Here is an 11,100-nt window from a genome sequence, read left to right as displayed (position 1 = left end):
CCAGCTAATGAACTTTCCAAAGTAGCCAAAGCATCAAAACCTAAACAGGATCAGTTAAGGTGACTGTGCTCATTGCCAGAAGTCTTAACAATAAACTGCCAAACCTTGAAGTACTCCTGTACTTGCAAGGCATCCATGTGTGTGAAACCACAGAAACCTAGTCTAAAGTTCCAGAAAACACTCCAGGCATACCTTAATTCGGTACCTTACCTTCAGACGCCTCTCTATTGAAATATCGGCACTCGAAATGCCAAGTCAACATAATAAAAAAAAAATAAAAAATTGCTCTTCTTAAAACTTTTTTTTGAGGGGAGCAAGCCCCCCTGCACCCCCGACACCACCAGACTTATATACCATATCTGAGATTGCCATACCTCAGAGAAAAGAGAATATTCTGAGAAATGGTCATCTTGAACTTAGTATATATAAATCTGACCTTTTGCCCATTCAGTCTCTGTTTTTCATAACTCAGTCTATCTGGTCCTGACGTTTCAAACGGTTACTCATTCAGACCCAACGGCAAATGTGGTGGTGAAACCATATTTGTTAGAGACCAGATCACCTCTAGTCAGATTCACAGAACTTAGAATCAGGACTTATTGAACTCCAAATCTCACTAAACAAGAGTAACTGTCAACGTATTGCCCCTTATAAGACACCTCCCATGTCTCCTAATGTTCATGTAAGGCTCCTAAATGTACTAGATGTACTAACTGAACTCTCCAGTAATAAGATCTCTATTATTTTTGGTAACTTTAATACCCTTCAGTAAACTGGGATAGCTATACCTCCAATGTAAGATATGTTCAAAAGTTTTTAAATACAATAAATAAAAACTCTGTGGATCAGATTGTTACTAGCCCAGCCAGCGGACAAAATATCTGTGACCTAGTACTTAGAAATACAGCTTTATTGTGCATAAATCCCCAGGTAACCCCCTTCTTCAGTTAAGTCATATCAGAAGTTAGTAACTTCAACTATATAAGCCTACTGAAATTGTATATATCTCAGTTCCAACACTTCAAATGCACAAATCTTATTAAATTCTCTGATGAAGTCTCGCAAGTCAGATATTGCAACATCCCCCTGATTTGCCTCAGCAGACAGATTCACAAAGGAGTTTCACACCAACTATAAATGCACATAGCAGTCCCATCCAGATCCAAATATAATGGGAAATTTAACACTCTGGTGGTACACTGGCATAAAAAAATACAATAAAAGGGTAAAGCTGATTAAATTATGCAGCAGATCAAAACAATATCAAGGGAAAGAGAACAACTAAAAATGGCTATTAAATTTACTAAAGCAGCTCAGGAACTTAGGTTACCATCTCAAGTAAAAGACAATTATAAATCCTTTATTTATGTTAGGAAACTAAGAAGCAACAGCCGACATTGCACTGATCTCATCTAAAATGGTGCCACCTACTCAAACCCAGTGAGTGTTAACAAGACATTTACTGCAAAGTTTACTAGTGAGACAATTATCGAAAGCCCTTCACTCCACAAATCTCTCAAACCCCCATCATTACTAAAGAACACTTCCTCCGTGGCACCTGATAATATACTGGGCTGTTTGATAAACAGTACTTAATATGTTCTTGTGGAACCATTCCACAAATTATCCTGAGCCTAGCATCAGGCTTTGTCTTGGACGTCCACCACATAGCAATGGTGATGACATGCCATAACAGTGGCCCCACTACAGACTCCAGAATTACAGGCCCATCAGCCTGATAAGTCTCGTTTACAAGGACATGAAACATATTACAACCGATCTGGTAAACTCTGACATTAAAAATATCATAGGGCTATACCGGTTGGAATTTCACTTTGTAAAAGTAGATTCTGTCTAATGAATCTGGTGAACTTCTTTGAAAGGGTGACACATAATCTTTATAGAGGCCACACATGTTTGATTTTAGCCAAGACATCTTGACACCATCCCTCATGGTAACGCCGTTAATAAACTAAACTCATTACAGATAAATCACAGTAGTAAAATGGGTACCCATTTTTTTTGTGCCTCACCACCGCTGCCCTTCACTGTACCCACCCAGCACCCCAGTGCTTGTCCATGCTGGGTCTACCAACTGCTTCACACACCCTATATTTATTCTGGTATTGCTGAGACTGATAGAAAGTAAATATCTGTGGGCTCAGCATGTCTGTGCATCCATCTAGGAGAGTTTTTTTTTTTTTTTTACTCATGACCTACCCAGTTTTCCTAATGGTTAAGCCTGGTGGTGGGCATGCTGTGGAGATGTGCGGTGTATTGCCGTGCTTCTGCAACAGCTCAGCCAAGTCTTATACCCTCTTTAGGCACACTTACCAATGTGTCTTCCCTAGCCTCAACCAAGGATAGACACAGTAGGCATCCATAGGTACACCCACCCACTCCAGTATGGTAATACCCATCTCACCCTACTGCCCTGTCAGTCATCCAAGCTGCTAATCGAACCCAGTCACTAAGGTCGTAGACAGGGCTCTATCCCTCTATGCCACCAAAGGTGTTCATAAGAAAATATCAGAAGGTATAAAGGTAATTAGTGGTGTTCAACAGGGCTCAGTACTGAGGCCAATTTTATTGAGTATTTACTTTTCCAACCTTCAGACCAAGAACCATGACTTTTAGCTAACCAAGTCTGCAAATTACTGCAAACTAGTAGTCACTGTAAAATATCCCAGATAACCAAACCATCCAGCAAGAACTTACACTTATAAGTACCTAATTACCATAAATGGGCTCATATTAAATGCTAAATAGTGCAACACTGTCACATTTTGTGAAGAATCGCTCCCCCTAGCATACAGCATAGACAATATCTGAATTCAAACTGAAAATGTAGTTAACGACTTCAGAACATGGGTTGATGACTCCCTCTACTTTGATGACCATGTAACAACAGTTTCAGGAAATCTTTCTACTTAGCAGAGCTGATAGCCACAGAATCATCCAGATCTAAAAAGGTCAATGTCCCCTTATAATCAGCACTGATCAGGCCAATTATAGAATGCAACATCAGCTTTGAGATGTATCGCACTAGACATATAAAACAACTGGAAAGACCCCAGAATTCCTAACTAAAAGGATCACAGCCTTATAAACCTTAAGACTAGAAGCACTGCATCATTTAGACTCCTGAGAGGAGATCTATGCCTTGCCTTACATGCATTTGTGGACCCAGCGGTTCTTAATCTCTTATACCATTTCAAGTTAAACAATTTCACAAATGCCAGAACCAAGAATCTAAATCTCCTTTGGCAGATTTAACAAAACAAAATGGAGAGACAGATTACTCGGCACTCCATCTGCAGATCAGGCTGTGTGATACATCAGTTCATCAAAAGGGACCTGGATAATTTGATGGGTAATCATAAACATAATCAGGGCTTGACTCACTTATGACTGCTTGGGAGAGGAGGTGCAGTTTAGGATGGGAAATGGCAAAGCATAATAGTCAGAAGTCTCGGATGTCTTGAATTTTCCTATGGCTCCTATAAAAATAAAGCTACTCACACTGCTTGCAGGAAAATTAAAAGAGAAAAACTGCACACACCGTGCATGTACAAAAAGTTGAAATTAACCTCTTGAAGATGATCCCTACTTAAATCAAGCCCCTTAAAGCCAAATCCAATGTTTAAGTCTAACAAAAAGTATTAAATATAATGCAAAGTAAGAAAAAATGAATGCCAGCCAACCAATCTGAGGAGGGCATTCTAGATAAAATGAACCCCAGTCCTAAATAAGTTAACTGAATAGCCTTAAATTAGAAACATAACTAAACTATAAACATAATTTACCATTACCTATAATAATTCCCTTCACTTCTAAAACAACAGTGCAGCCTTACCATTAAGATAGTCCATCACAAAAACTGGAAGAAACTTCACAAATCATTGCTCCATGTACAAACTGCAAAAATAACTACCTACTTGTTTTGATTGAACAGAACAAGAAAATTTAATAAATGAAATAGATGGGGGTCTAGCTTGTATGATATATAAAATATATGGTATTTCAAGAATGTGGAACTAGATTTAATAACAAGTGGTGAAGCTCATTCTCTCATCTTATTGTACCAAATACTTCATCTATGATACCCCAGACCTTTACATATTTCACACACATATATATATATATATATATATATATATATATATATATATATATATATATATATATGTATATGGGTCACTATCACATTATCAAAGTTTCAAAACTTCAAACATCATACGGTCAAGACAATATGAACAAAATTTTGAAACTTCAAAAATAAACTAAAAAAAAAATAAATAAAAACAGTTCTTTTATGTTTTTGCAGGAGGGCAAGCAGCCCTGCACCCCCATATCCCCTGCTAATTAAATATACCAAGTCTGAGATCGCACTACAGTGAGGAAAATGTAAAATTTCCATTCTGAGTAATATAAAAAAAAAGAAAGGCTCAATAAAATGTTAAAAGAAAGGGAGAGGAGAGGCACTTCTTTGCCTTCCATTAGTAGCAGATCAGAATTGGTTCTCTGTTTGTTAGTTTGTTGGTAAGTTTGTAATATGTGTATAAAGTGTTCTATAAAAAAAAGACGGGCTAATATGGCAGCTTAATATCTTAATGTCGACATTTATTAATAACGATTGGTCTTGTAGTTGAAGGGATCTGCTTTATCTTGTTTATTTTTAATATTAAAATAGTTTTCGAAGTTATATTCCAATGTATATCAAAGTAATATCTTCTAAAATAGTATAGTTACTTTCAATAGTGAGTGGGAGGGAGGTATTTGTGTAGAAAACTTTGAAGTTAATAGTAAAGCCGCCAGGGCCCGGCTTTGCCTATAGTTAAATTTTTTTTATGATGGCTTCTTGATGAATGTCAAACGGGCAGATAAGAGATTTGAGAGAGATTTGAGAGGGAGAGGGAAACTTAATGAGATTAGAATCCTACTCCATCTCCATCTTTAGATTATCACTTATACTTTTATTAGTAGATATCAAAGAAGAGAAAGAAGAAGAACAGGTTTATTATTTCATCATTTATCATAATTGTATTGGTAATGAAATGAAGGTGGAAATTTAGTATTCTTTATTTTTTATTATTTCTTATAATACTTTGAGGCATTTGTGCCCATTAAGATATGTTGCAAATGAATCTCTTTCCCTGAAGGGAATAAGGAATAAAATAAAAGTTCAATATCGTTCTATAGTTGGGACTCTGTGATATTCAAATCAAAGATCTATTAACATTTCTTAATTATGATGGCCACACCTTCAATTTGTGCTGTCACCTATAACTTTTATATAATCCATTTTCTATTTTTATTTTTTTTTTTCCTCAGAGAATTAGATAGGTGTGTTTCCTGTAGAAAACAAAAAATGTAAAATTTCCTGTTCCGCGCTGTACCGCGATCTCCATTCAAAACATTTGAAGTTTCAAAACTTTGATCATAAAGATGTTTCCTGCTGACAGCTGCAGAGTGCAGTGTTTACCTCCAAGAAGTATATGCCTGTAAACTGAGAGGCTGTACACCCAGAGTAGGTTGATGATGCGGACAACATTTAAACATACAATGCAACAAAAAGTGATTTTCTTAGAGAGGGGTCAAGTGACAGTAGTTTGCAGTGACAACAAGGGAGGGTGAAGAAATGTAATTGGTATTGAATGGAATGTACAAAAGGACAGAAAATTAGACAGACATGTCACTCTAAGATATACAAAATGGCTGCCAACAGCATGAAAGTACTGCCTAGTGATATGGGAGTATGCTGCAGGTACCAGCTTTCAACCCGCTACTTATAGCTGAGCTGAAATAGACCAACTTTGAAGAGGTGTACTCCTTTATAGTTTGCCGAATATCTGGAAAGGGTTATATTTAAGACATGCGGGGATGGTCCTTGCCAGAAAAGAAACATCCCATGCATAGAAAGATGATATTAAGGCAATAATGTCTTCTGTAAGCTGTGTTCTAGCAGAGTTGTTTTTTGCTTGATTATGGACCTTGCTTTATTTTTGCATATTTTTAATTTTATTTATATTTTAACCTGGTAAGTCACAGGGGAACCGTGAGTACATTATGGATTTGTGATGAGTGTAGGAATCAAACCCAGAACCACAGGATGGAATGTTTCATCAGGAAATTGTCTTAACCCTTTGTTCTAAACTGACAGAAGAAGATTTAGATTGGTAAATCCAGAATCAGGCAGAAAAAGTATCATTTATCTGTCATATTCTGCGTAAGAACTCCGTGAATTCTGTAGAACTGGGGCAAAGAAGTTGGTTTCCAAGGGACAGAAAAGTGCAACTTACCAGGTGAGACAACTTACCAGGTCAGCCTGAGAGGTGTTTGTACTGTGCTTCTTTTTTTCACTGTGGTACTTCTCAAGAGACACTGCATGATCACAGTGATGGCCTTCTTTTTCCTTGTCCTCCTAAAAATAAGGCACATAAAATAATTACTTATGCAGTACTGAGAAACTGCCAGATCCCTGTTCAGATACCACAGATAGCTATTTAATTACTAATTAATCCACATACATGACAGTTTTCAAGGTTATCTTGTAAGAGTATTCACATTGATAACTGACGTTGTTATATTTTATTTCTTTTAATCACCATTTTATATTACCACATAACACTTTCAGTTTGAAATATCTGACCTTGATCCTTAAGTGCCATGAGGTATCTACTCAGTCCGCCACTACTGGCAGCTTCCATAACCCACTTACCACCACCAAGCTGGAGATAACCACATCCAGAGTCACGTTTTTGCACTATACATAACAAAACATAGTAATTTTGTTGGCTAAACAGTCACTTGGATTTACATTTAGTCACCCTACATGCAAAAATAAGATTTTTAGCCACAGTTTCTCCTCCAAAAAACATGCTGAGAGACATTTTGTAATTAAAACAAACCAAGCCATAGTGGTTCTATTACAGGCACTTCAGTCCCAAGCATTCAAAGACTACAGTTTCGAAGTCTGGAATGCGAGCATCTAGTAGCTCAGGTAGGCTGCCACTCGCACTTGAGTTTGAATATGAGTGGGCAGGCAGCTGCCGTACCTTATCTGAACACATTATTCAAGTTTGAGAGAGGAAATTTCAGCATCTGTGGGGAGGGAGTGTAGATTAGTGCAGTGACTGGGAAGGAGACAGGTTTAAGGAACAGGATGAGAGTTTTACTGTTAGGGAACAGAAAGGGACTTTTACAATTAGGCAGACGGAAGGTTTTTGAAGGATTTGTAGATTTAGGAAGAAGGAGGGGAGTTTTAGGGTTAGACAGCATTAAGGAAAGTTCAGGGTTAGGGAGTGGGAAGGGAGTCTTAGGTTTAGAGAGTGAGAGGGAAGGTTTAGGGTTAGGGAGCACTTAGAGGATTTGTGGTTTAGGATAAGAGAACAAGGACACAGGTTAGGAAATAGGTGAGAGTTTTAGGGTTAGATTTAGGGCTCTGGTAGGAATATACAATTTTATAGGGTCAGGTGTTGAGAGATAATTAGTTATGGAAGATCAGGCTAATTGGAGTTAAGAGCACTTGCTTTTTCGAGCAAGTGGCATTGAGCAAGTGTGTCGCAAGCTTCTAGCATGTGAGTACTTATAGTTGGCCTATCCACAACATAACCTAAAGGATTTCAGGGCACTTTGCACAAATCCTGTTATGCACTAAGGCATCTATTACAAACCAGAACTGCACTGAAAACATTCTGGCAGCTTTAAAAACTTTTAAATACTTCACCGTGACACACGAATCACAACAAAACATAAAAGTCTATCAGAGGAAATTATCCAACAACTTTTAGAGATGTTGGTTTACTAGAGGTGCACTTTGCATCTGGCTGCTAACAGCTTCAAAAGCTGTAAAATATTTTGTGCTCCTACTTTTTTAACTAGAAATACTTCAGGGAAACTAAAACTCCCCATGTATTACAAAAAGTCATGGTCATGTCTCCAATCAACTTCAGCTAGTCACGTGTTCTTTAAACAGAGTCTAAGAAATTTACTTCTTGAGCTTCATTCATAGGATCATGGGGTCATAGGAGGTTACTAAGCTAATGGCCCTGGGGCTCTTCCAAGCCTAGCCAAGAATTTATCCCCAAAAAAGAAACCTCAGTCAGCACCTGTAGCCCCTGTCAGTGAGGGACAAAGATGGAACCCCTGGGACAAATTTGTGGTTTCCCATCTACTCACCAAGGTTCCGCTTGAAGAGGGTCAGCAAGGTACTCTGTTTGACATGTATGGGAAGTCTATTCTAGAGATGGGGCAGCCTCAGGGAGACAAACCTTTCTCTCCAGCAGGTTTTGTTGATGATGCATATTAGATTTAGGCCTATTGAGCGGGTAATGCATGAGGAGTTAGACTTACAGATATAGAGCATCTCTAGTAGGGCAGGGTCTGATATTGCCTTGCAGGTGAGACACAGATCACCTCTGAGCAATCTGTATGATACTGAGTAGAGTGATAGTGATATGAGCCTGTCCACTTAGGACAGGTGTTGGAGGCCATGGATTCTATTTCTTAGGTTCATAGGTTCATAGGTTAGTACTAAGCTAACTGCCCTTGCGAGCCATTTTAAGCCTAGCCAATTATCCCTTGTGAGACTCAAACCCTGCACCTCATGTTTGTAAGGCAAACACCTTAACCATTAGGCCACCCTCCCAATGTATTTCTGTGGCCTTTCCAGTTGGTGCAGGTGTTTGGAGAGGTACATACCAAAAGGAGTATTATACTCAATTATAGGTCTAATGAGGGAGGAGTATAGAGAAGTAATAACCTTTTTTCTGGATGCAATCCCTTTATGTATGAGATGAACCAAGTAAAAGGCTTTTCTGGCCACTGCCACCACATGATGGTCTAATGTGAGATTGTTGTCAACCTGAGTACCCAGATCTCTCACCGCAGGTTGTATGCTTAGGGGGTTGCCGTTGACGTGGTAATCAGTAGGGGCCATGTATGATAATACATTTTTTTGCATTTAAGTTAAGGCCATGACTTTGGCACCAGTTATTTATAGCTGTGAGACCCTCTTGCAGTATGTTAACATCATTTGGGGAGTCAATGACAGCACCCAAATTACAATCATCTACAAACTTGGGTCAGCCACAGGCCTTTTATCTTTGCCTGGACCGCTGAGAAATAGATGCCAAACAGTAGGGGTCCCAGGACAGAACCCTGGAAAACACCACTAGTGACAGGTCTGTTGTCAGAGGTGGTGGTACCTATTTTGACCTTGTAGTTGTGTTAGCTTTTTGATGATGCCCGAGTGGGGAATTGTGTCAAAGGCCTTGGCCAGATCAAAATAAGCTGTATGTACTGACTTTCTCTCACCCAGGGGCCTTGGTGATGGTTTCAAAGAAGTCAACTAGGTTCAATAGGCATGATCTGCCCCTAATGAATCTGAATTGGGTGGGGTCAAGTGCTTGGAGATTGTCTATGTCCTTGTTTATGAGATCCATAATGATATGTTCCATGGCTTTACAGATCAGACTTGTCAATCCAATGGGGTGATAGTTTCCGGAGTCAGTAGTGGTGCCACCTTTGTGCAAGGGGATGACAATGGTGGTTATCCATTCTGCTAGAATGAAGCCTGTAATTAGGCTGTGGTTGAATAGGGTGCTCAATGGTGAAGCTAGTTCTTGTTGGAGATGGTGCAGTATACACCCTGGGATACTATCAGGTCCCATAGAAGCTGTGTTCTTTGCCTTGGATAGGGCCTTTAACATTTAATCTACGGAGATGTGAGGTATGGGACATGTATCAGGGATGTCAACTAGGCCTTTGGGCGTGATAAGGGGGTGAAGTTTGCACTGAACCTGTCAGCTAGCAGGTTGGTTAAGTCAGCTGGATCAGTGTAAGTGGTACCATTAAGTACTAATTTGGAACAAACTTGGGCTTTGCCGTGGACGTTCCTAATGTAACTGAAGAAGTACTTGTGGTTTCTCTTTGTTTGGGAGGCTAGTTTCAACTCATAATTGGCTTTGGAGGTTTTCACTAGTGATCTAATTTGCTTGTTGAGCTGGAGGAGGGAGTTTTCCAATTTGGGATTTGTTCCTTTTTACCCTTGGACAACAGTTTCTTCTTTTTGTTGTAAAGCCTGTTGATAGAGAATGTCCACCAGATAGGTTTGTGTTTCCTTGAGGATCAGGTTTTAGTTCTGTTGGGTATGGCTGAGTCCATACAGTTGTACAGGTGCTTGCATACTGCACTGGCATACTGTTCGGCATAGCTGTCTGCATCCTCTGAGGGGACTGTGGTGTGAAACTGCTGATACCCTCTCTTAGGAGGTTGTAGTCAGCTTTTGATAAGTTTTTTAGCTTGGTTATGGCTGGGAAGGGGTGGGTGGGATAGAAACTTCGAATGAGACAGACCGATGATCTGATCTCATCAGGGAAGAGTGGTACAGTTGTCACCCATGTTGGTGAGAACCAAGTCCAGTATGTTATCTCCCTTTGGGGGGATGAGACCAGCTGGTCTAGTGCATTAGAACTGATGAAGTCAAGACATCATTGGGTGAATGCATTAGTGCAGGAAAAGTTCACCCAGTCTATGGTGGGGTAGTTGAAGTCACCAAGGATCAAGGTGTTAGGGGGTACCTTGATGGAGTCAAGTAGGTCCAGGTAGAAGGAGTGGATGGCCTGAGTCATGGAGGGGGGTCTATAGCTGGCTATAACTTGAATGGGTGTCTTGCCAACTGTCAGTTGCAACTGAATTAATTCCAGTGTGTCATGCTGGTAAACCAGTCTGGAGGTGTGCCTATCCTTAATGAAGATAGAGACTCCACCATTCCTAGTCTTTCAAACCTCATTTTGGGGTCAGAATGTGTGGAATGAGGTATAGCCTGGTAAGGCAGGGGTACTCTCCACAGCCCTGAACCAAGTTTCCGTGACTGCACAGACAGTATCTTCCAGTGTGAGGATAGCCTCCAGTGAGTGCATTTGCAGATTAAGGCTCCTAGCATTGAGCAACATGACCTTCAATTTACTTTTTGACCTGATCCTTGGTGACTTCAACTACCCCACCATAGACTGGGTGAACTTTTCCTGCACTAATGCACTCACCCAACGATGTCTTGGCTTCATCAGTTCTAATGCACTAGACCAGCTGGTCTCA

The 11,100-nt window shown here is 39.7% G+C and overlaps 1 protein-coding gene across 1 annotated transcript in view; it reads right to left on the bottom strand.

The window, feature by feature from the left end:
* Positions 1-11,100, bottom strand: part of SLC39A4 (solute carrier family 39 member 4) — a 471,457-nt gene that overhangs the window by 350,457 nt on the left and 109,900 nt on the right. Inside the window, exon 5 of the mRNA XM_044067721.1 lies at positions 6,316-6,415. Within this exon, the coding sequence (XP_043923656.1) occupies positions 6,316-6,415 (100 nt within the window). The remainder of the gene's footprint in view (positions 1-6,315; positions 6,416-11,100) is intronic.

The sequence above is a fragment of the Protopterus annectens genome, chromosome 3.part1, assembly GCF_019279795.1.
Source record: "Protopterus annectens isolate FY-2018-M chromosome 3.part1, PAN1.0, whole genome shotgun sequence".
NCBI classification, from domain to species: domain Eukaryota; kingdom Metazoa; phylum Chordata; order Ceratodontiformes; family Protopteridae; genus Protopterus; species Protopterus annectens.
This window is presented reverse-complemented; position numbering and strand designations above follow the sequence as displayed.